The sequence below is a fragment of the Rhipicephalus microplus genome, chromosome 5 (genome assembly GCF_043290135.1).
Source record: "Rhipicephalus microplus isolate Deutch F79 chromosome 5, USDA_Rmic, whole genome shotgun sequence".
NCBI lineage: Eukaryota > Metazoa > Arthropoda > Arachnida > Ixodida > Ixodidae > Rhipicephalus > Rhipicephalus microplus.
Window position 1 is genome coordinate 53488681 of NC_134704.1, and position 25103 is coordinate 53513783.

The 25103-nt window shown below is 47.7% G+C and overlaps 3 protein-coding genes across 4 annotated transcripts in view; 1 reads left to right on the forward strand and 2 right to left on the reverse strand.

Moving 5' to 3' along the window:
- Positions 1 to 1042: 1042 nt before the first annotated feature.
- On the reverse strand, positions 1043 to 8067 carry LOC119174542 (uncharacterized). Its single transcript, XM_037425493.2, has 2 exons — positions 7688 to 8067; positions 1043 to 3868 (listed from the first exon to the last, which is right to left on the reverse strand). Exon 2 carries the CDS (start codon positions 3801 to 3803, stop codon positions 2688 to 2690), a length of 1116 nt encoding a protein of 371 aa, XP_037281390.2. The 5' UTR covers positions 3804 to 3868; positions 7688 to 8067; the 3' UTR covers positions 1043 to 2687.
- Positions 8068 to 10747: 2680 nt separating this feature from the next.
- LOC119174541 (uncharacterized) lies at positions 10748 to 15921 on the forward strand. 2 transcript variants are annotated; one of them, XM_037425492.2, is made up of 2 exons: positions 10748 to 11038; positions 14593 to 15921. In XM_037425492.2, exon 2 carries the CDS (start codon positions 14640 to 14642, stop codon positions 15096 to 15098), a length of 459 nt encoding a protein of 152 aa, XP_037281389.2. In that variant the 5' UTR covers positions 10748 to 11038; positions 14593 to 14639; the 3' UTR covers positions 15099 to 15921. The 2 variants fall into 2 exon arrangements, with proteins under 2 accessions (XP_037281389.2, XP_037281388.2); XM_037425491.2 differs by lacking the exon at positions 10748 to 11038 and adding an exon at positions 13205 to 13439.
- The window catches only part of LOC119173866 (EF-hand domain-containing protein 1), a 63361-nt gene continuing 53976 nt past the window's right edge, over positions 15719 to 25103 (reverse strand). Inside the window, exons 9-11 of the mRNA XM_075895478.1 lie at positions 21834 to 22152; positions 16847 to 16914; positions 15719 to 15980 (exon numbers count right to left, since the gene is read on the reverse strand). Of these exons, the coding sequence (XP_075751593.1) occupies positions 15957 to 15980; positions 16847 to 16914; positions 21834 to 22152 (411 nt within the window). The 3' untranslated portion in view covers positions 15719 to 15956. The remainder of the gene's footprint in view (positions 15981 to 16846; positions 16915 to 21833; positions 22153 to 25103) is intronic.

Here is a 25103-nt window from a genome sequence, read left to right on the forward strand (position 1 = left end):
TTCATATCTGGACCATTCGATAGCTGCCTGCCCGTTTCGCTTCACCGACTGCTGGCTTGAACAACTTGGTGAGGGTTAGCGCATTCATATCTAGACTTTAAGATTAAACCGCTTGACCATAGAACGCTTGTCTTGTTGTACTTGTTACATTGTATGCTTTTTGTAGCCGCAATGTCTCATGCTCCCTTCTAACATGATTGTATAACGTCAGTGAAAAGAAAATCTTACAATGGAGACTTTAAAACTTATCGAACTGATATCTATAAACATTTCTGTTCTGGTTCGTTACCACAAGTGTGCACAAAGTTATGTATACGGGGAAGGGGAGTTCTGTCGTATTGCCCCCCCCCCCCACCCTTTATTGGTCGAGTCTGAAAAAGAAATAGCTTCTGGTGCAAAAATAAAGGTGGAAGCTATGACGTGCTGCTCTCTCGCAATGGCCAGCCAATGGCCGCCATTATCTTCAAAAACCCGCGCACTGCTCAGACTGAGTAAAGGTGGGATTAAACAATGAGCGCCTCTGCTCAATTATTACAGAGGCAGCCGCAATTCCTACCCATAGGTGGGCGAAAGGGGGGAGAGGGCAGCTCCCCTTGTCACCTAAGAGAGAAGTGGCGCAGAATCTGCCCCCTACATTGACTCAGTCGGGGGGGGGGGGTGTTGTTATAAACATTTGCCCCTCCACCCCGGTGAGGGGGAACCGTGAGCACGCCTATGCCTCCTCGCCACTGTCCACGCCTATTATGTTTGTTACAACGCTAGCGCTGCTGCGTTCGATACCGCATACCAAGAAGTGGTTCTCGCGTCAACGAAAATGCAGAACATTCTTCTAACGTTCTACAGTCAATCTAACCGTTGTGAAAGTTCGTTCGCTGCAGAAACCCGTACGACGGAATATTTTGGGCTGCTAGTGTTTTGAAGCAGGATAGTAAATGAAAGCGTTACTTGGTATGGACTTGGGATTGTGCCTTCCTCTCAAATATGTTCTAAAGCAACTTTTCAGATGTCAGCGACCACGATAGATGCACCCGATGTAACCAAGGTTGCTTTATGAACCGCCTTTATTAAAGGAAATCAGTTTTAAGCGTTGCTTGATGTTCCCTGTTACACGCAGGAAACGACGAGCGCCTGAAAGTTGAATTCATCCATAAAACAATCGAGTGCACGGAATGAAATCACACGTTTTGCGAAAGTGACTTGTCATTTCATTTTGTACTTTCAGTTTACACATTCCTTATGAGCTAAGACATTCTGCCTAACGAAAGTATTTCTGCCGGACGCGCACAGCCACGGCCTTTCGTTGGGAATGCATGCCCACGACTCGATCGACACAAGTGAAGCAGCGTCACACAAATGAGAGTACTGCACATGGCTGATGGCCTTCCGCCTCCTTTTCCTCACCTCTTTGCCATGAACCTCATACTTCTGCCATTCACATCCTTTGTCAATGCCCGGTGGATCTTCCTCCGCGGACCCTAGAACGCCTCAAGACCTGAGTGGGTTCAGAGACCCTACTGCGTTCAGAGGACTCGGTTGAGCAGACGGCAGCTGCCGACCGGTCTGCCAGGGTCATGGACCACCACCAAATGAACGATTAAGCGCAGCGGGGCCATGCGAAGGCCCAGGAGCCTGGGTGCTCCGAAAGCCTCTGTTTAAATAGTACCCCTTTCCGCCCCTACATCAACAGCTGCTCCTCTTGAGAGAGGGCAAAAGGCGAATGAGAGGCGCGGGGGAGGCCATCAGCCCGGTGCGAGGGGCCAATGCGGCTAGAGAGCTCTTCCAGCCTCTAGTGCGCGGCTTCAGGGCAAACAGGTCCTAAAGGTTATAGGACCTGTTAAGGGCGCTGCAGCCCTTATTACCATGAAGTCCTAAAGGTTATAGCATGCCCTGTAAGCTTGTAATATAGCACTGTCGATTACTAAGCTGTCTATCGGGATTCACTTATCGGATAGGCGCAAGCATCAATACAGTGTCAGCCAAGGTGCAGTAACCATGTTACGTATTTCGCAATCATCGTCTACATGGGGCACCGTCGGTATCACAGCCACAGTGACGATATAGCTGACAAGATGACCAGCAATATTTCTACGCCTCATATCCCACCCCTTTTACCTCTAGGCCAGTTTTGACCGAAATTTTCTTCTGTGAGTACACGCGTGCCTTTCAAGCCAATTTGTTTGCCCCCCCCCCCCCCCCTCGAGAACATGTTTTCATCAATGACAACGAAGTTCTTAGGTTTAGCAGAGACTTTCAATTTCTTGAGTATATATAGCAATGATGAGTTGGTTGTGGACTATTGTGAACGATGATCATTGTAAATAAGCGAAAACAAATACGAGAGCGTGACAAACACGCGCACCAACACGTTTTCAGTCAACATCAGCGTATATACGTCTCCTACTCATTTCATTCCTCGCCTGTTTCCCTTACTTTGGTTTACTTCGTCAACATTCGCGGATGCCATTTTGTACGTAGGCATAAACAAAACAGGGCACTCACTCAATGTACATTGAGAGAACAATACTGGGGAGAGAGAGAGAGAGCGAGGTTAAAGCTATTTTGCCTATCCAAGACGAAGGAGTCTGAGGCAATTGATTTGGGCTGCTGAAAGGATAAGCTGATAAGCTCCCATATGAAAGGGTGCAGGGATCTGGCAACGTTGCGTACAGGTGTTCATAGTGTAATATTCAGGAACGCGGAATATGGCCGTATGGTCCGTAGTACATCCGAGCTTTACGCTTCAGGATAATACTTTCCAAGTACTGCCTGTAGGTCTCGTCATGCTGGGCCTTGCCGAAGAACGCTTGGTCAGCTTCGTCTTCTTCCGATATGGGCAAGCTTCCCGTCGACGCAGCGGTAGTGCGTTGCGCGAGGGTGCAATCTGCTGGCACGAACTGAATGCACGTCGGGCCTTGCTCTTGACGCGGGCAGTGTTCGACGAACGGATAGCAAGAGTACGGACGTTCCGTCTTTCGCAGCACTCGGTGCACCCCCGACGTGCTCGAGTGGCCGTCCGAGTCTTCCTCCTCTTCTTGGTCTTCGCAGAAGGCCACGCTGCACTCTGAACCGGTGTGAGGATCCACGTCCGCGGTGAAGACGTCTTCGCGATTCTTTCCGGGCCACTCGAAGCCCGCGTAGTCCCAGAACATCGGTGACAGAGACAGTTCTTCGGCATTCTCACTCGCTGCTCCTTCGAGGCGTGTTATGGTCGTTGGTGTGCCCGCACTGCCATTCCCGACAGTTGCGATCGTGTGTGTCACCAGTTTATTTTGGTGGGATGTCATGGATACCTCTGACGCGGCGATTTGAATGTGGTCAGCTTCCATGGCAGACATGGGCGCGTAGCGGAGTGATCGTCCTGCGTAAGCAGTGTGCACTTGCGGTACCCTGGAGCGGCACAAGCTAGCGCCATCTGCGGGTGTAGACGTCATCGGACGGCTGTCCGGAGAACGTGATTGGTCCGTCCGTAGTTGGTCCAACTCGGCGAAGCTGCCGTTGAGTGCGATGCCATCCTCTGGCTCGCGCGGTGTGACTGACAAGAGTGTGACGCTGGAGTCCGACGGTTCGGTCGCTTCTACGACGTCCTTGTTGTCGGTTTTGTCGGACGCTGGGGTCTTCGCTTTGCCGTTGAGGAGAGAGAGCGATTTGCCGAGAACCTTCTCCTCCGTCTTGGCCGGCTCGTACGAGCCCTTGTGGTCCTCCCGGTACATCTGCCTGACCAAGCGTAGGTAGAGCCAGGCTATGGTTAGCGCCGACACCAGGACCACCACAACGGCCAACACTAAGGCCACTATAGGCAGCATGGTGGAATTCGTGCAGAATTACGTTTTTTGCCTGTTGTTTAGCTCTTCGACGAGAGTGTCCTTACCTGGAACGAAAGATACGACATTTTAATAAACATATGCGATGCGACTGTTCACGAGGATACTACGTATGAGGATCACATATGCCATGCAAAATATAGTTTTCTCGCATATTTGCAATATTAGCACGACATTCACTGTTCCGAAATCAAAGAGAAGTCGTTGCTGTAGAATTATCGGACTCTATAGCACGTGTCTCTCGAACGCCTTGCACTCAAGGGCCCTGGAGGTAGTTGTGCTTCTGGCACTTGCGTATAACCAGTTGATTACAAATGCTATTTTTATTACAATTGTATTTGACAACTCATTGTCATAATGTTAAATACCTCTTGCGCACGCTTGCAAAGACTTTCGATGCCCTTACAACAGCAATGTCACTTTGACATGTGTGCGCACGATATAGCCCATGAGCTCGTCATTAGCGCTTCATAAGCCCGTTATTAGCGCGCACGCTATTACGGTTCTTGCTCCATAAAACCCCCATTATCATCACCTTTATGAGAAGTGAATAGAAAATAGGCCGATGTATTTCAATTTGAGTAGAACAATGTTCGCACTGAACAATTTCCACGTGCTGACATCAATAGTTACCATAGGCGTTGCAGGGTTCACCTACAGGGGTGGGGCTGCAAGCGTTCCACGCAGGTTCCCCGTCCCCACTAAATCAATGCAAGGAGTGGACCTCGCACCCCCCTCTCCCTTTGAGTCACTATAGGGAACGCGGCCGCGCCTCTGCCTGCCCCCTCCTCCGTGATCACGCCTATACAGGCGTTTCATATTAGAAGAAGTGGGAAGAAATTCGTAAGCTCACCCTCCATGCCGTTAACACACAAAAAGAATTTTCATACCTCATCAGCACTGTGACGATCCGGTTTGAGTCACGTGTTTTATAGCCTCATTTTGTTGTTTTGCTGTTTCACCAGCCAGGTCATGTGACAAAAGTGGTATATATGCACCTACCTTGCTTTCCAATAAACTTTAGTTGCGAATGGCGCTTTTGTTGTGTGCATTTTCTTGTTCTAGTGCGTGTGTCTATATGTGCACGCCCTTATTCAGTTAAAATATGATAGGTACCCTTAATACCATTCTTACATCAGCGTTCCCTCCCACCCATACCGTGTTATCCACCCGTACCGCTGTCATTTTATTACACAGCTACAAGTGATACAGAAAGTAATAATACCAAGGAAGGGCAGATTGACATGTAGATAACGTTATGGTTCTACGAGACGTAAGATAAAACATGCATGAAGCTGGTGAGCCCGAAATAAAAGACCAATTTGTCCTATATGCGCAGCCGTTGGTATTGTGTGGTAAAGAGGACGAATTATTGGAACTGATAGCTGCTAGCACACACCGCGCTGTGCTTTTAGTGTGAATAAACTCACCGGATTAACTTTACGCGCACAGGGTCGGTGTTCAACACTTGATTTTTACACATAAACTAAGGAATACCTTATTGATGCAAGTCTACATCCTAATGTGGGATATGCTAAAAAATAAGGGGCATCAGAGATTCCCTCTGCTATGAAATCGCATGTCGCCGCAATAATATAATCGGACATGGAAGAGCATGCTCTTGTTTTTTTTTACTTTGTTTACTTGTTTTGTTTGCTCCGAAATTAATTGCTTTCACTGTTCACAGGAAGGTTGACGAAGGGCGGTTAGGTGTTGCCAGGCTTGTTTGAAAACTTGTACAATTACTAATGCCTGACAAGACAGTTATAAGTTCCCCGATATTAGGGAGAAGAGTAACGTTTGGATGAGATATATAGGATGAGACTTTATGTTGTTTGTAGCGCACCTCAGTGTCCTGTGCGTCTTTGGAACAGAAACGCACGTTGTTGGATTCGAAATGCATTAATGCTCATCTTTCAGCACACTCATCTGCCCTCATCGATAGGCTAAGATTTTTGTAGTTGATATCTATCGCTGCGTGGAACTCTCTGCCTGTTTGCCAAGTGAAAGAACCAGCTGTGATTATATGAAACTAAAGTAATACGAAAAAAAGAGTTAACAAGAAATCTCGAAAATGCGAGAAGCCTGACGCCATCTGCGTATAAGCTATGCAGTTACTGACAAATGTTGTGGTTTATTCAGAGGATAAATCGTACCCCGCTTTAGACGAGTAGAACGTGACGAAGATAAACAATGCCGCCAGCTTAGCATCGGTTCTCGGTGAATAACAGCAGCGGCATACTCGAAAACGAAGACCTGACACACAGGTGCGGCACACGCGCTGACTACCAATTGGTAACTTTATTGCGGAAACGGAGTTGATATGCACTTCAACGACGCATCTGCCTGCGAGGCATTGGATAATCACGAAGCGTATACAGAGGAAGTTTTTGTGGAGGGTTGAACTTTGAAATTACGTCTCGGGTGCTGCGCGGTAAACATCAAGCAAAAAAAAAATAATAATAAGCGATTGAGGGTTTCTGAAATTGCACGCGGGCACGTTTTTCGTAATAATATTTATTGGGATTTAACATACCGAAACCACGATGCACTTGTGAGAGACGCCGTATAGTAGATGGCTCCGGTAATTTTGACTATACGTGGGTTTATTTAACGTGCTCATAAATCTTAGTCCACGGGCCGCAGTCATTTTTTGCCTTCATCGAAAATAAGGAACGCGTCAAGTCCTCCAGCTGGTATACAGGTGCCTACTAAGGTAAGGAATTTATTTTATTCTTTTTTCTTTGTTGAAGACGTTTTTTTTTTTTTTGGGGGGGGGGGCGCCTTCAACCAACACGTTGAACCGGTGTACAACGAATGCTTCTGGCCGAATTGAACTACCGTATTTATTCGCATGCTACCAGCCTTGATCAGCAGTGACAAAAGTTTACTGAATGATGCAGAAGGGTACACGTTTCGGGTAGTTCGTTCACGATTACATGCATACTAGTTTTATTTTTTTCATATTAGTTCCGTTATTTTGCAATAGCAGCCCCGCCGCGGTGGTCTAGTGGCTAAGGTACTCGGCTGCTGACCCGCAGGTCGCGGGTTCGATTCCCGGCTGCGGCGGCTGCATTTCCAATGGAGGCGGAAATGTTGTAGGCCCGTGTGCTCAGATTTGGGTGAACGTTAAAGAACCCCAGGTGGTCGAAATTCCCGGAGCCCTCCACTATATACGGCGTCTCTCATAATCATATGGTGGTTTTGGGACGTTAAACCCCACATATCAATTATTTTGCAATAGCAGTTGAGTCTATATGCTGCCTGGAAGAATAAGCACTATAGTTTTATGCCAGTGTCTGTGTTCTTTCGTCCTTTCTTAAACCGCAGTGTCCTGCATACACTACTAATTGATCAAAATTTACATACTACAGCTGGACGGTTCAGTGCTCTCCCATAGTTGAGTACGAAGTACTCGAAATCATTGAATATTTTTTAAGCACAATTGATGCCTACGGTCGGCTGTATTTGCTACGATGCTGGCTGAACAATTGATAACGTTGACGAACTATTGGCGCATGTTTGTAGGTGTTCGCTAAATATGCTCGAACGATGCTTATCCTGTTATAACAACAAAAACCTATGCCAATTCTGCTTCAATCTATTGGTGGAAACGCCGACTGAACTCGGTTTTTCTGAATCTTGCTTCAACGTGCCTCTTGAGGAGTACATCAGGCCAACATTAGCGTCCTACCATTATTCGTTTCGCCAGTGAGAGCGCACGCGTGGTTTTGAGTACATATATACAACGCAGGCGCTCTCAACGGCATGCCTTATCGGCGATGGTCACGGTACAGCTGTGACGTCACGTCGCCCCCATCAATGTACGTATATTAAAGTGATCACTTTGCCCCCCAAACACTTACCTGTCTTCTGGGCCGTTTGGTCTTCGATGTTCTCTCTTACGATCGGATCCTACGATCAGATCTGACAATCGTACGAAGCATCGCAACCGTTCCTCGTTTCTGCTCACACCCTCCGTCGCGCCTTGAATCGCGACCTCGTGGCGGGCATGGTGGGTTTGCGATGGCTTTCCGCGAGCGACGACGTCGAAGGGCCAAATGCACCTGTTTACCGCTCAGCGCACACTCAATGTTTGGCCCAAGGGAACGGGCTTAAGTGACTACTCGCGTTTGCGCTTTGCGGAGTCGACGCACACAGCCCGGTCCGAAGAGGGATCGACATGGGCCAGGCTTACCCGACCGCTGCAATACATGGCTGCGCGCAGAGTGAAGTTCTCTTATCGCATTGTCCTCGATAAAGGCTCGACGGCTTCGCAGCGAGGGGTCGCGTAGAGGTTGTTATAGGGCGGACAAGTGTTGGCGCCCCTTATTGACTCTATGGCGTATGTGAGAACGTTTCTGCCAAGATACAAGAGATATACGGCTCGTATTGCTGCCCGGTTAGCTGCTGGCGGGTTCATTGTCGGGTTTTATGCACGCGTAACCAACGCGCTTTATTGAGGATATTTTGCAGTTAACGACCAATAGAATAGAGCCCATGTTTATTTTACAATATCCGAAGTGTTCTTCAAAAGAAAATAGTGTAAAAGGAGAAAGGGTGAGTTGTTCTTGTTGTCCATATGCGGAAGACCTTTATTAAAAGAAATGATAAACTAGGCCCTCGGCGTTTTATAGGTATGTTACGGCCAGAAGTACATAAGAAAAAAAAAGAGTGTCATTCGCACAACATCGCTACAAAGCTGAAAAAAGTGCCCATTAACTTTTCTTCGCCAACTTCATATGCACATATTTTGGAACGGAAGCTGAGACGCCCTACTTTAGAGATGTATTTTACCAATATCGACTAAAAGGGTGTTAGATCGTCCTGAGCTGTTGGAGGCTCACATTTATTAAACCGATGTACAGAAGCGATAACCATAATCTACTACCTCACTTTATCATTTTTCGTGCCTTCTGTACTCGTCACAAAATGTAGAATATATACACGTACTCCTTGTTTAGAAACAGCGGCAGGCGCAGTCGACATACTGAGGAACTTCACACGATGATGATCATAGAATGTGGTGGTGAGCTTTGCTTTGGTTGAAGCTTACGCACCGCAACGTCGCCACAAACGCCTCAGTATGTAGACGGCGCCTGCAACTGTTTTAAAACAAGGGGTATACGTCCATAATCCAGGTAGCTTCATCCATTGGGCTGAAATCTCGGAGGTTGTTCTAGGTGACGACCGGGATATACTTCGGTGAGCACTTGAGGAGGCCGAGCAGAATCTCACCTTGATAGCAGTATATGGATTCCTGTTTGTTACCTTGAAGAGCCGACCTAGAGGCGGCATCGACGTTCGCTCGTCGCCCGCGGGCTCTGCTGACGGGACGGCAGCCAGCCTTCTCGTCTATGTTACTCAAAAGTAAGATTTTGCGAAATCCCCCTCTTTCTTTGTTCCTGCATTTCACTTTCTATAGCGGCCGACAGGCCCCCGAGGGTTGAGTACAATCGCGAGGAAATCGACTCCTAAACAGATTCGGTGCGACGGTCGTCGCTCTAATCTACGGAGACGATCACTCGTTGTTGTGTTAGTGTTTTTTTTTTTACCAAATACGAGTATCAGAAACAAATATCCGTATCAGTATAAACAGAAACCAACATAAAAGTCACAGGATTCCTTGTGCATTTGCCTAAGATGACTCAAAGGCCAAAGCCGTAGTATTTTTTTTTCTTATCAATCAATTTTGTTATTCCTCCTCCCCCCGAAAGCATGCTTCATCCGACTTGGTTTCGCACTGGCCACCGAGATCGCAGGCACTGGAAAATTTCTTTATCTCACGCGGCTTTGCAGTTCCTCCTGGATCGGCCCACCTTTTACCTAGTGACTCCATCCTGCGACGTCACGTTGTACGTCGTCTTGATGACTTCGTAGGGAGACGTCATCGCACGACGATGAGTTTTTGCGCCACTCGTGTTGGTGCCGTCGGTCGCTCTTCCAGGATGAGAGGCATCCGGGGCCTTTGCTTAAATATCACGAACCGAATGTTCACATCATAGGTCCTTGCAAGCGAGGACGACTCGCAGATCTGTAGTACTACAGCCTTTCACGTTCGGCTGTAGCCGGAACTGGTGTTCGTTGCGATGAACGAGTGTCATGGGGCAGTGACAGACAGCGGCCGGTTGTGGCGATTTATTTTTTTCTACTTACCGTTCCCTCCCCCGCTTCACTGGATGGTGGCACGCGGGATCTCTCCTTCTGTCAGTTTCCTGTCCTCTGTTGCTCATCTCTCTCTCTCTATCTCTATTTGCCTTCTGCAGGCTTGAGACATTAGAACAAGTCTACTTTCTCATTTTGATTTTCTTCGCCTCCACCGCGGTGGAGCAGTGGTTATGGTGTGCTCAACTGCTGACCCGCAGGTCGCGGGTTCCATCTCGGCCATGGCGGTCGCATTTTGATGGAGGCGAAACGGTATAGAGGCCCGTGTTCACTGTGCGACGTCAGCGCACGTTAAAAAAACACTAGATGGCCAAAATTTCCTGAGCCATCCAGCGCGGCGTTCCTCATAATCGTATCGTGGTTCTGGGACGTAAAAACACCACATGTTATTAATATAAAGTGTAGCAGGGGGAGCGGTGCAAATTCCTGATGCTACAAATAAAAAAAAAAGAAGAGTAAAAGCGTCTTTTATTGCTGTAGCGTTTGCAAGCACCATCCCCTCGAATATATACACGCGTTTACAAACGCAACAGCATCTTCGTATCGCTAAGCAAGGATCGACAAGATTGCTGCGGTTGCAGCGGTTTTGCACCTGTCCTTGAAAGTCGAGTCTGCGACGCTATTTACCGGCAAGCAAATAGAATAGCGGAAAAGAGGAGAGATAAAAAAACAAACAAAAAGAAATACGTAGTGCTGACCGCGCAAAGACAGAAGTCGAGGCTCGTACGAGGAAAGGCTGGAAAGAAGCACGAGAAGCAGAAAACTCACACACGCCAACGCAACCGTCAGCTGGCCGACCTGCTTCGTATCTTGAGCTATGTACACGTACAACTGCGATCAGGTCCCAATCTCGCGGTGAGGCATACCGCTTACTTTTGCCTCTCTCTGAACGCTTTTCATGCAGCAGTGTTGCAGCTGCGCAATGGCCACCAGTTAGCGTCATTACGCACTCGATCTGTGTCGACGCCGGTGAAGTGGCATCTTTTATGGCTTTGGCAGTGACCGCTTGGAGAGATACTTCGCGGGGTTCAGCGGAGAAGTGTCACAGTGGGGTGAGTATACGCATGTGTACAATGAAGACTTTAAAGGATGCTGTAAATGGAAATACTAAATCAACTTGAATCGTGGTCCACCGCGGTTGCATTTTGATGAACGGCGTGAAAAGCGAAGAGCAACCGTTAAAGAGCCCCGGGTGACCAAAACTAAATCCTTGTTCCACTATACTACAGTGGGCCTCGCAATCATAGCGTTGTTTTGACGCCTGTTTTAGGCAGGTACAATCTGTTCAATTTGCTTATTTTTTTACTAGCACTGTGCCTAAACACAGAGATGCCTTCAAAACCAGCAAGCGCGTTTATATAAGCTTGATTCCATCTGTTGTGGAGCAAGCGATGATAATGGGGATCACTGGGCTGGGCTATTTAGGCGGGGGCTATGTTGTGGAAATACTCACGGGCAAGCTTTCTTCGCAAAGAAGCAAAGGATATACGAAGCCGAATCGCGCGTATCCGACCGCCAATGAATCTGTACAGTTCAACAATCAGGTCCGTCTTATCTACGTTAGGTATAAATATTACTCCTTTATTTTTTACATGTAGCTCTGTGGCACCACAACCATGAGATGTTAGTATTTATTTCACTTTTTACGTTGCCAGTCTTTTATTTTTATTTAATGTCAACAACAGAAAATAAGGCCCAGGAAGATACAGGACACATTATTTGCAATAGTTGTGATATTAACGTGAAGAAAGTAATGGGGATCAAAAGATAACTTGCCGCCAGCAGACACCGAACCTGCAACCTTGGAATGTTCGAAGCCGGTAGCAGGTTTGGTACATGCGTTGTTCCAATGAGCATTGTGTCAGTGCTGGAACGTAGAATGTGCTTGAATAAATATGCCTTGCTTTGATTGACGTTAATATTATTCTTGAGATATTTTCTAAATTGCGAGTAAAAAAAAAAAGACTTAAGTGGTTGCTCACTTGAGAAAATACACACAGAAAGAGGAAAGTACAAAGCTTAACAAGCTTTTCTAGAGTGGTTGGTTAGGAGTGCTCCGTACTGCACTGGTCACGTCTGACCCCCGTATTAAGAAACGCTCCTCGACTCGAATTCTATCCTTCACTTGACTGAGTTGAGCACTGCGCCGCTGCTCGACTGAAATTGACGCTGCGCTTCTCAAGAATCGCTACAGAATATTGCCGATAAGCAGTGACTTGGTCTGCCAAGAGACGGCGCTCCGATCGACTTTTTCAAGTCGGGGAGAGCCCTTGAGTGAAGGAGCGTTTGTGAATACGGGGGTGAGTGTACACGTGGTTTGAGGTAGCCCCTATCTTAGCATGCGTAAATTGGTCACAGAGCACGCTCAAACGCGGTTCATGTAAAGTTACAAGCTTGCGACGGACGCCGCCTGTGCCCGTACGGAGCGCTCCAGCGTGTTGAGCTGTGCGCGAAAAGACAGTTACCGATGGCCGTACTCTTCTCTCCCCTAAGTAAAAAAAAAAAAAAAAAAAAAAAAAAAAAAAAAAAAAACCGGTGACGTCATGGTGACGGGACGTGTCGTTTGACGACAGTGCAGCTGAAGCAGCCGACACCTGAAAAAACAAAAACAAAAATAAAATAAAAAAAGCAATTTCTGTGCTGCTCGAAAACTTCAGGAAATTTCGCATCCCTGACGGAAAGTTTCATTCACGAATCTCACGCGATAAGTAGTAGTCCGCCTCGGTGAATCAGTGGCTAAGGTGCTCGGCTGTTGGCCCGAAGGTCGCGGGTTCGATTCTGGCCATGGCGGTCGCATTTCGATGGAGGCGGAGCGATAGAGGCCCGTTTACTGTGCGATGTTACTGCACGTTAAAGAACACCAGATGTTAAAAACTTCCGGAGCCTTCCACTACGGCGTCTGTCATAATCACATCGCGGTTTTCATATTTGAGCCCCCCCCCCCCCCCCCCGTTCAAAAAAAAAAAATCAAGGGCGAAAACCTTCGCTTGCACATTTTCTCACGATGCGTGTGATCGCTTCCTTTATCCTCTTTTGTTTCTCAGTTTTTTTTTTTTGCTTTAGCTTTATCAGCGTAGCCGTGTGTGTTTCAACTTAAAGGGCGCCTTTGCTATAGCTTTGTAAAGAACACAATTCAGGCATGCCCATCAGCGATACTAAGATTAGCTTATCTCCGAGATACGCCCCCCCCCCTCCCCATGCCGTCGCTTGACCACATCTTCAGCGATTGTCTCCGACTTCGGCATCTCTGAGCTAGCCACCGGCAAACAAGGAAAGGATTAAGCCTCCGGGCTTCCTCAGTGACGCACCGCCGTCGTCACTTCGCGGCTGATATCAGCGGTCTGCTCGTCTCGCTAGTTCCTGGCCCATGCGTCTGCAGCGTACGCTGCTTGTTTTACGACCCCCGTGTACAACGTACGCGTGAACTGACTACAACCAGGGGAGCTCATTTTGGTATGTCGTCCTTCATTCTTCTTCTATTTCCGGTCGTATAAGTTTCGTAAAATTCAGAAGCTTCGCTTGCCAAAACCACGGTTGGCGTGCATGCTGTAGTCGAGGTGAATTCCGCATTAATTGTGACCACCTAGGAATCTTAAGAATTTGAAGTTGTAAGGCGTTTGCATGCGGAAACCCTAAACGCCGGTGTCCTGCTTTTTTTTTTCTTTCGTGCGTGATCGGCTTTGAATTTCAGCTTCTTCCAACGCCTGCTCTCTGCTAGGCGACATTCACTCAAAACATTGGCTGAATCTGTTTAAACCTACAAATTTTTCGACTTAAAATGAAAGCATACATGAAACTACGCTGGTATTTTCTTGCCTTTCGCTTCCGCCGAAATTCAACCGCCATGGCGGGTAACGAAACTCATGACCTCAAGCTTTAGTAGGGTTATGCCTCTGTGGCTAAGCTATTAGAACGGATCTAGTCTAATTCCAATACCGGGGGCTGATCTGCAAGTAACATATATCTGGATTGTCGCTTGCAAAAATACCGGCAGTTAGTCATGATTCTAGGGACTTCACGTGCCGCCTTATCATGAGGCATAGTTTGGTGTCTTCGGCTTAATTTTGGCCGCCGAAACTAAGTGCTCATACACAGGCGTTTTTGCGAATCGCCCTTAATCGGGGCGCAGCCGGTATCTAACTCGCGCTACCACATGCTCAGATGCAGCGCTACGTCACAGCCATGACAGGTTTCTTAGTCAACATGCATAAAATACGGTGGTGAGAAGTAGGGTGCTGTCCGCACCTAAAAGATACAGGTCATTATCTCAATGCGCCTGCTGAAGAACAATCTCTTCAAACACGCAGCAAGGTGTTGTCACCGTATATCAGCAAACGTCTCGTATCTCGCCTGTATACGATGCGCTATGTATACATCCTCTTTCATTGAGCTCGATTTCATTAGACCACTGACCCGTGCCTAGCTCGTCATCGTCATTTGTGCTACTTTTCTACATGCGCGTCTGACACATTAGCGGATCACGTTTCGCATGATGACGCGTTCAGCGGATCGCGATTCCTGCCACGTATTACTACACACCACACCGTCCATAGGTATACAGCGCTCCAGGTGAACCAAACGTTTTTCGCCTGCTCGACATTTGCAGGCCCCCCGAACGAATCGCACGGGAATCGCATGTTCTGCTGAAGAGCCATGGGACACGCCCTCATCGTCGACTCGATCCTGACGCCGTTCAGCTGGTACAGCCTGCTGCCACTCGTCGGCGTCGCAGCCTTCCTGCTCGTGGTGGCCGCGTACCAGAGGACCCAGTTCTACTGGATCACCGACAGGGCCAGCGACGTCATGCAAGGCCTCGCCTCGCGCTTCCGCAAGGAGCCCATGACTGTCCAGGAGCCTCACGTGCCGTGGTTCATCACGGGCAACTCTTCGCCGGCAGGCTACGGCATCGGGATGACCACTTTCCAGAACTATTCGGGTTCCCCGGGCTACGAACCCGAGACCTTCGATGCCGCCTCTCCGAACGGAATAGGCACTGCTTCTCAAGTCTGGCCGATGAGTGCGCACGGTGTCGGTAGCCAGTCACGCAGCGTTCCCGCCTTGCCTGTTCTCATCAAGGTGACTGACCTGAGCGAATGGAGCGAGTCCTTATGAAACGGCGCTCTTGCGGTGCGTCATTAACGCGCAGGAGTTCTGTATAGAATTCTCAAGCCCCTGCATGTTCCCGTCTTCAAGGTCATCAAACTAGCGAGTGAGCTAAAGCCAGTCTTCCTTGATTTTTGTCTTTAGTTCATGAGGCTGTGTGCTGCTTTCTAGCAAAGGACCTTTCGCTAAAGCAGTGGTATAACGTAAGGGAAGTGGCCTCTTAGTGGAGGACATTGTTGGAAAGCGCTTCACGGCCTGTGCGTCTCGCAAGTTCTACTGCGTTCGGGTAGCTGAACCTGTTTGTAATTCGGGATGGTTCTTGTTTTCTGCTTTACTTTATTTGACATTCTCACGGCGTAATCTGGAATGGTGCTGGAGCGAACGCTTCAACCTAACGTCGTTTGGATTGATACGGGGTTTGGCAGCAAAAGAACCTTTCGTTTGCACTGCGCAATTTTGACAGTGTAGCCGGTCTAACATCGCTTACATTTTCTCTTCAGAATTCAATCTGGAAGCCCCGAGAGACACGGCTGGTACATTGCTGCCAAGACGTCAGTTTCATTAGTTTCGCTGTAGCGGCGGGGGGAGACAACTGCAAGCAATGATCAAGCAAGCAAGAGTATCAGTGGTCGACTGTATTAAGTCATTTTTAATGGATCTATCGTTCGCTTTTTCTTTTACTCAATCCTACCGCTTATTGATGCATTTTATGACATTCTAGCTCGCGAGCGGTAGCTATCAAGTTTCGTGGAAATGATACGATGAGCGCGTTGTGGCATTGTTTCAATAAAATGTCGCAATATATTTTTTTTCTGCGGCATCTTGTCCCAAATGTCTCGTTTCATTTTTTCCCCTGCGGACCATTCTTCAAGGTGGCGTCGACTCTTCTCCCTGCAAAGAAAATAAACTGATGTGTAATCATATTGCTTCGAACGTCATGTCACATGACCACTCGCACCGCCTGAAATAAACGTATTAACGATAAGTGTGAAGCGATACACTAAATGAGCGACAGACAACCGTAAACGTGCCTCTGGTTCGCAAACCTAATGATGCGAAAATCGGAGGAGACCTCGGTGTCTGGTAGGGGCCCTCGCGCACTATAGCGCTAGTGTGCCATAGCTAATTCCTTGGGTTTAACTTCCCACAGGGCGCTCCAGAGATGCCCCACAGAAAGCAGCGCATGCTTTAGTTCTGCTCCACCAGGTGTCGCAGCGATCCCAGCTGCCAGAGATTTTTCGGTGAACTCAATAAAAATTTGTTGGTCATTATGACAGTTACGTGGTCTTTAACCTAAGTAGAGTTATGCTCCGATACGTGTCTACAATACAACCTTTAATTTTAGCCAAAATTGTGGATTTATACACTGCAAAATGCTTTTTTTTTTTTCTGGGTAGTCGGGAAACTGGGTGTGTCTTTGACCTTGGAAAAGAAACGAGTTTCACTCGGTGCTCTAGCCTCTATAGGCACTTCAAAAATGGCCGGAACGCGCACACTTTTCTATGGCTGGTGCGTCGTGGCATTGTCCGTCACGCCTTATTCTGTGACTATTAAGCTATCTACTGTGATCATTAGACATTCACCCGCTCACATGAATTCGTGCTTACATCACAATATCCATCCTTACGAAAATTCGTACGCACTTTATTATATACGTCTTTTTATATAAATGGCTGGTTAAATTATTACCCATGTTAACTTCTTGGTGTAGATGTGACGTCAGGAATACTCGCAAAACTGCTAGACCCACTGCTTACCTGGAAGTTTATTGGAAGCTGGCCGTTCACTCTGCCATCTACATTTGTTGTGGCGCTCTGAGGAGATCCTTGACGAAAAGAAGAGAGCAGCTTCAGAAAACTCTTTTGCCGTAAATAAAATAAAAAAGTTAGCTTTATTAAGAATATATAAAAGGTATTTCGTGTAACTAGAACCAACTAATCAGAAAAAAAAAGTGGCTGACCGCAACCGAATGGAACCAACACTGCTACGCAACATATGGTCTGACGTCATGTGGCGCTTTCTAGGTTTGTTTTTGTATAGCACCTTATTAGTTAACTAATAATAATGATCCAAGACGTCTTAGTATTCTTATTCGGGCCAAGTGCGTTTCATAAGCTTGTGGAAGGCGTTACACGCAACCAATCTGTTTTTTTAAGCAACGTTCATGCTAAGGGGCGATTTTTCTTGTCCTCTAGGTGAATATGAAATAAAACCACGTGACAGCGCTCGTGCGCTACCATACGGCAGCGTGCTATAAATTTGCTTACAGGGTAACAACCTGCATTCCTCGTGGTCTCCGTGATTAGCTGCGGCAGCACACCATGCTGCCGGAGCTAATCACGAAGCTAAGCCACGCCTTCACGGATTAAACCTTCCCAATTTTCGGTGTTAGTGTCACTTCTGACAAATTGCATGTATAGTGCAATTTGAGGATTGTTTGCCGCAGTGGTACTGCGGTCGTGGTGCTCGGCTGCTGACTCGAAGGTTGCGGGTTCGATCCCAGCCATGTCAGTCGTGTTTCGATGGCGGCGAAGTGATAGAGGCCCGTGTACTGCGTTATGTCTGTGTACGTTAAAGGGGCCATGACATGGTCACCCAACAATTGACAATTTTCGCCGAAAAACAAAGGTAGAAGGTCAAATAAGCTGGCACACGTGTGAAAACTGGACTGTAAAAGATTGTTTCAATCCAAAATGAGCCGTAGAACTCATCGGCTGTAAACTGCGCCCACCACCGGCGACCGCCATTTTGCCATGGCGTGTGTGACCACAAGCCGTAAGGAGCTGTGCCGTCGTCTGTTACCATGCAGCAGCTACCATAAGCGGCCAGTGTGTTCGATTTGATTGATTGGTATGTGGGGTTTAACGTCCCAGCCAGTGTGTTCACTGTGTTGCGAGTGTTGCTTGCTGCGTGGTCCGCACGTGTCAGTGTGCTGCAAGTGTTGCGGCATGTTACCGATGCCATCGCCATGTCATCGGCCCAATCAACACCTCACGATTCGGGTAGCACGTGCTTCATCGAGCAGCAGAAGCGAGGACGACGCCGTGTACCCTGCGTATGTTGACTTCGACCCCATCGCCACAAGCTCAAGCGGCAAGGAAAGCGTGCGAGACGGGGGGAACCAAGATGCCAAAGACCTCGACGTTGTGGCAGATGTTGCAGACGGCCTTCCCCAATGATAAGTATATAGCTTTACTTCAAGCATGCCAGGTCGACAACCGAGCTTGTGATACGGGGGTCTGTCGACGCTGAATTCACGAGCTATAGTGTTACTTTGCGCAGTGGAATCGGTAAAACGTGCGTATTTTTGTTTGCTAGCATACGTGCATGTACGACTTTCGGTGCTGAACGTAATAAATACGTAATAAATAAATGTTACGGGGTCGTAACAACGCTGCGCGTTGGGACCGTTGTTGTTCCATCGGTTGCAATGTTGCGTGTGGCTTATGTTAACATTAGCCGAAGTTGGCGAACGGAACGTCAGTGCGGCACTACAGTGTTACTCGCAATATACATTTTGGCCGAATTTTTGCGTGAACTCTGTCGAGTGTATTCGGTTCCGGTAAAAAAAAAGAGGAAGTTTGACGCTTAACCATAGCACTGCCCACGAGGAGTTTCAATGAATATGTATCCGTAGTGGCAAACCGCATACACGTTGCACATTCACAGGACACTTCTTGACCTCAGACAGATTGATAAAAAGTGTTTCCTGAGACAACGCCTCCTTTATTTATTTCAATGCCAGTGCAAACGCGCGCTTCCAACGGGAGCTGTAGGTCCGCCTTAGTTCAGAGAGTGGTCGTGATGCTACGCTACATGATGGGTAGTGCTGCTTGCGTCACACGTGCTTCCAAGTGATTTCCCCGTAAATGCGATAGACGCGTTTCTCACTGCAATATCGTACGTCTGTAAGATTTGTTCCTTCGTGCTACTTCTTTGTCGCTCAAAGCAATGCCGCCGCTGCGTCACAGAGCAGCACATGCAGAAACATTGCAGTGACACTTTCCCTTTGGTTTTACATTGGTTACCCGCATAGCGCCACGAACGGTGACACGCTATCTCTAAACACCGTATCTTTCACTAAGCCAGGCAGCGTGACCGCCAATATTGTGAACACGAGGAATGCAAGACGCTGCCCCAAGGATCTGTACATAACAAAAAGACAGCATATCCACGGGGTGAATGATGGAGGGTGGAGCAAAGCTGGCTCCTCACGCCACTGCCGCGCCTCTTCTGCTTCCCGTTCTCGTAGGCAGGGATCTTGTCGGCGCCACCGCGCAGCTTCACGGCATGCTTCTGCCTCGCGCGCTCGCACATCAGTGTTCCGTCTTCGAGCGTGAGCCGCCGCCGCCTTGCGCGCACGCCGCTCTGCAGCCTAGTCCATCTGCCGACCTCCTTTCTGAATGCGTGCGCGAGAACGGCTTTTATTTTACTACACCGCGCCGCTAGCCTACGGAGCCGCTGACGAACACGCCATCGCCCATGTGTTCGTGTGACGTCATTACTATTTTATCGCGCGCTCGCACAACGGGGTTCCGTCTTCGAGCACGAGCCGCCGTCGCCTTGCACGTATCACTTTTTTATCGGCAAACCGTGAACCATCCAGTGGCCGCGTACGTCCTTCGTCTGTCTGTTCGTTTGACGCACGTACAGACAGACGGACGGACTCACGAACGGACGCACGGACGGACGGACGCACAGACGGACACATGAACGAATGCACGAATGGACTGACGACGTGGCAGGCATAAACGAACGGATGGACGGGCGCATTGACGAACGCAGGGACGGATGCATGAATGAACGCAGGAACAGATGCACGGACGGGCGGATGGACGCACAGGTGGACGTATGAGAGGACGGACGGATGGATGCATGAACGATTGAACGAATGGACGGATGGATGCACGGGCGGACGGAAGCAAGAACGAACAGACGGCCGGAAGCATGGACGGAATGACGGACGCTTCACTCCACTCATCATCATTCACTCCATGAACATGCTGTGATTTTTATTATTTATCATACTACAAGTAGCGTCCTCTAGTATCGTACCATTTGCATTTTTCAGCGTATATGCATTTCGTCATATGTACCAGTACCGCTCTGTACGGCCTGTTCAAGAACTAACGAGAGGCGGCTAGCATACGATTACGACGGGATGCTCAGCCACCTAGGTGGTGGTGGCTCAGCCCACGCCTGAAGGAGCTTCGCTCTTATAAAATTCCTTCATACGATTTCCGTCGTGAAGCACTGCATGAGAAGCTCTCTGCCCCATGACTGCAAAGCACACGCGAAGGCTAGGCGCGGGGAGAGAGCAGGGTAGGGCTAGAGGAGAGGGTGGTGAACAGCTGGATCGGGCGCATCTGGCTGGCATTGATGAAATAGAGGAGGCGTTGGCTGAGAGCACCAGCGATAGATGGGCGACACGGTGGTATTGTTTTAATCACTGCCAGTCATTTAGTTCCAGTGGCAAGTTGAAAAACGCAGAAAAAAGGTCGATTGCAAGCGCAGTTGACCACGGAACACGATCGTCCTCCGGAATGCAGACCATGCAGCAGCTCGCCTAGCCATAGAGTTTCCCACAAGACTTACTAGAGGGAACTCTGGCGCTAGTGTTTATGGGAGCTGCAACGCACGATGCTTCAGCGAGCATGGGAATGATGGGTAGTACACACATTTGTCTAATATTCGTACTTCTGGCCTGCTTTTGGCTCCGTGTGTGTTCATGTGGCTTGGAGCTGTTTTCTTACGAAACAAGTGTTAGCAAATGTTCAGCGGTTGCGCTTCACCATTTTATTTTTTTAGACTTACTTTCCGAATTGGCTCACGAAGTTCAAAAGGGTTCAATCTTTCTTTCAAAACAAAACCGAAACACAGCAATAAACGAAGCCGCAAGTACGATTCGCCGCCCGCAAGTACGAAGACTAGGCAAATGTGTGTACTACCCATCATTCCCATGGTCCCTGAACCATCGCACCGCCAGAGTGCCCTCTAGTCAAGTTTGAGAAACTCTATGCGCCCAGCAAGCAGCTCATTACGTCATGGCTAGCAAGCGTGCCAGTGTTGCCCGACTTACAGGCCGTTAGCTCGTGTACAAAAAAATTTGATTATAAATTAACGACACTACCAAATGCGCTAAAATATCGCCAGCTTGTCTGTGAATGTACAAATATCAACCTCCACAACACACATTATGACCGAGAATCGGGTGTCATGACCCATGAAACACCGCAGCAAAGCGTCCCTTTTTAATCGTTGAGTCTAAAATAAACGAACATAGCAATTTGAAAAAAATAAATAAAAACAAAGCATTGACGCGCTTCCTGAAATGACCTGACTCTCGTCTCCAGATTTTTGGGATGTAAAAGTAGGAAGTAAAGAGGTCTTGGAACTAATGGCCTGGTGTTGTTGGCCGCCACTGTCGCCAGAAGAGCTGCTTGACAACCGTGAACATTGAACGATGACGGGAAAGCTATGACTGAGTAAAGCTATGGGCAGAATTTGCGCCCTCTCAGCCGGTTAAAAGGTTAAGGGAGCGGCCGCCTCTCCCCTACTTCCCTCGCCCGGTTCTTCCACAGTGTAAATCAATAGCCGTACCAATAACACACGCATAGCACATGAACACACCCATATCAGTAACACATCTATAGCCATCCCAATGTGTGAACAGGTATCGCCCGCCGCAAGCCGTCGCATAACCGCATGTAAACCGCCAGTGTGACCACGCACTCTTTCACCAACCGTTCGCGAACGTTTCCATGTGGTGGCGCTTGATGTAGTTGATCGCGAACTGGTCGGCGCGCACGATGATGAAGCGCCTGCCGACGGCCTCGATGACGTTGCCCACCAGGAAGTCGCCGACGTCGTAGTAGCGCGGCTCGGCCGCCGACGACTGCGGCGGGAATCCGTTGAGTGGTTTGCGCAGCCTCATGCGACGCAGGAACTTTCCGGCCGGAACGCCCGAGTTCGGCAGCGGCCTTTCCAGTATGGACACCGTCTCGTCCGATGGGTAGAAGCAGATCACGAAGCTGCGCTCTTTGTCCAGCGGCAGGGTGCTGTCCTGTACGCGATGACGTCAGACAGTGCGCTGTTAACTCCCTGAGGTAACGCTTGAAAAAATAAATCTTTACCAGCTGGTGGTGCGTACCGAGCAGTACTGACTTTTGATGAGAAAATGCAGGGTAAAAGAATAGTATCTGCGCTATTTTACACTAAAAGATTCAATGTAATTTCCATGGTAAGAAACATAAGCGTGCATAGTGTTTGCCTTCATGGAGAGTGAAGAGTCAGTGCAGTCTTCCATCCCCCACCCCCACTCACCCCCCGCCTTATTGTGTCAATGTGGCACAATATGGATGGCAGACTTTGCTCCCACCCCTCTAAGAAAAGCACTCCCCTTGCCCCCCCCCCCCCTTTCCCGTGTCCATGCATATGCGTAGAAATTTAACTCTTCTTGGACCATATATTGGCATTGACCCAGAGGCGAGAGCGAAGGTTTTCCGAACAATTCATCGACACTTAGAGGCACTGTACCATCGTCGTCAACTGAATGTGGCATACACGAACATTTATTTAAACACAAAAGGGCTTACCACTGAACACTGCAGTGATAAATGTGGCAGCACATTGACAGTGGAGCGCGTATTATTAATACACGAAGTTTAAGGCCCCAAAATCATGATAGGATTATGAAAGACGCCGTTGTGCAGGGCTCCGGAAACATTGACTACAGCGGGCTCTTTAAAGCGCCCCTAAATTCAAGCACACGGGCTTCAAACATTTTCGCCTCCGTCCAAGCCGCCGCAGCCGGGATTCGAACCCCCGACCTTCGTGTTAGCCGTCGAAAGCCCACTAGACCATTACGTGTGACCTACATTGAATGTCATGCATACCGCGACGGGAGAAAATTTCTTACGAGACAAATGGACATGATTCGCCACTTCTGCATTAACGTTACGAAGCGTATTAAGTCCAATGCCCAGGGCCCCTTCTGAAGAGCGATAGGTTTGAGTATTATTCGATTACCTGTCATAAATTGGCCTGTTTGGAAAGATTTCACTATTTACTGTTTCACAGAGAAAACTGTATTTACCTGACATCCCAATTGTAAAGACTTGTATCAGGTTCACTCGCGCATTTTCTATTACTTTATATATTTTCCCTTTTATCTAATTGTATATTTATTTCTGGAGTCTTTTAATCCTATTCTCATCCCCATGCGAAGTGGCATGTTTGCAGTTACATACACGCCGGCAAAAATCTCAGTTTTTACAATAGTTTCTCATACCTTTTTTTATGATCGGAATAAGGCGCAAACAAGATAAATAGCTGTAGAGACATGGACGAATGCTTTCTAACAACTGATTAGGCGTTCGCCCATGTCTCTACTTGTGTGCTTCTAGTGGCGCCTTATTCCTTCTGTAAAATATGCACCAACTAGCTCAACAAAATGTTTTACTTGAATACCTTTCTCAGCCCGACTCTCTTGAAGTATTGCATTTCCGATGGAGGCGGAAACGTTGTAGTCCCATGTGCTCAGATTTGGGTGCACGTTAAGAACCCCAGGTGGTCGAAATTTCTGGAGCCCTCCACTACGGCGTCTCTCATAATCATATGGCGGTTTTGGGACGTCAAGCCCCAGACATCAATCAATCAATCAATCAATCAATCAATCAATCAATCAATCAATCAATCAATCAATCAATCAATCAATCAATCAATCAATCTCTTGAAGTATTATACACGTATTAAAAGTGTTCACGACTCCTGCAATTATATTCAAGAGTGAGTCGAATGTTGGGCTCGTTATTCGAAGGTTTAGAATGTTCGAACAGCCATATATTCATTAATGTTGCGTGCCACGCAAGCATACTTTTGTCGATTTGAGACGTTTCCTCGGGGTTGTGCCAAAAGTTGGTGGTATAGGTGCTGCTTTTTTATCGAAGTAAGCACTCCGGAGGCATGCATATCTCAACGCGGATCTTCAAAAAAAGATGAACAAAATGGCTGTTTAGTGCACCGCAGACCTTACAGAAAAGAACGAACATTCCGACAAAATGAGCTTTTGTTTTTCAGTGTTTCCCAAGCAAATGACCCTTAATTATGTAAATTTCAAAGCTCGTGACAATGTATTTCGTAATCGAGGCAATCGCGTACCATACGTATACACGCGAGCGTTTCAGTGATCGATGAACCACCCTCCACATGACATACCATGCTGGCAGAACACGTGCTCTTTGATTTTTTTTGTAAACACCTCCTCTGGCTGCGTACGACTGACTTAATTGAAATCAGTAAGAGGAAAATGCGAAATAAACATCTTTTGAAAAGACACTACACTATGGGCGGCCGTTTTCATAAACGGAAAGGGAGCGTTTTTTCTATATAGTATCGATCCTGAAGGAACGCCAGACAACACGAATGATCTTCCTGTTGTAAACGCTTATGGCTTGTACAACTTAATACATTTTTATTTTGTGTGTGTGTGTGGGGGGGGGGGGAGATCTGGAGGTCGTTGAGAGACTTTACACACAAATTACATGAATCTGCAACCGACTGGGATGTGAGAAGCCTGTATTTAAACATTTAGTGTTGCTTTACTGATCGACAATGCCAAGACACAATAGACAGCGAGGAATGCCAGGAAGGTAACTTGGCGTTTTAACTCGAAGTACCCCGTTGAAAATAAGTAGGTGCCTCAGTAGTTGTTGGGACTGTCTGAAAAGCACTCTTCTTATACTAAGTTTGGAGAAAAAAAACAGTGAAATTAGAGGGGGCTGTGAAAATAACACTAAATCTCAGCTGGATTAAACAGATGACTGTCAATTGATCGAAAGTTGGTTTAACGAATATTTCAGAATACCGAGCTTTTCGAAAATATCTGTAGTTTTCCTATGCATTCTATGCAAAAATATTTCAGTTAAGGAAACTTCTGGATAGTGAATATTTCTTATTTGCGGACAGGGGCTCATTTTTAAGAACGATGAAGTTTTGCGCTCTGGCGCAGCCTGC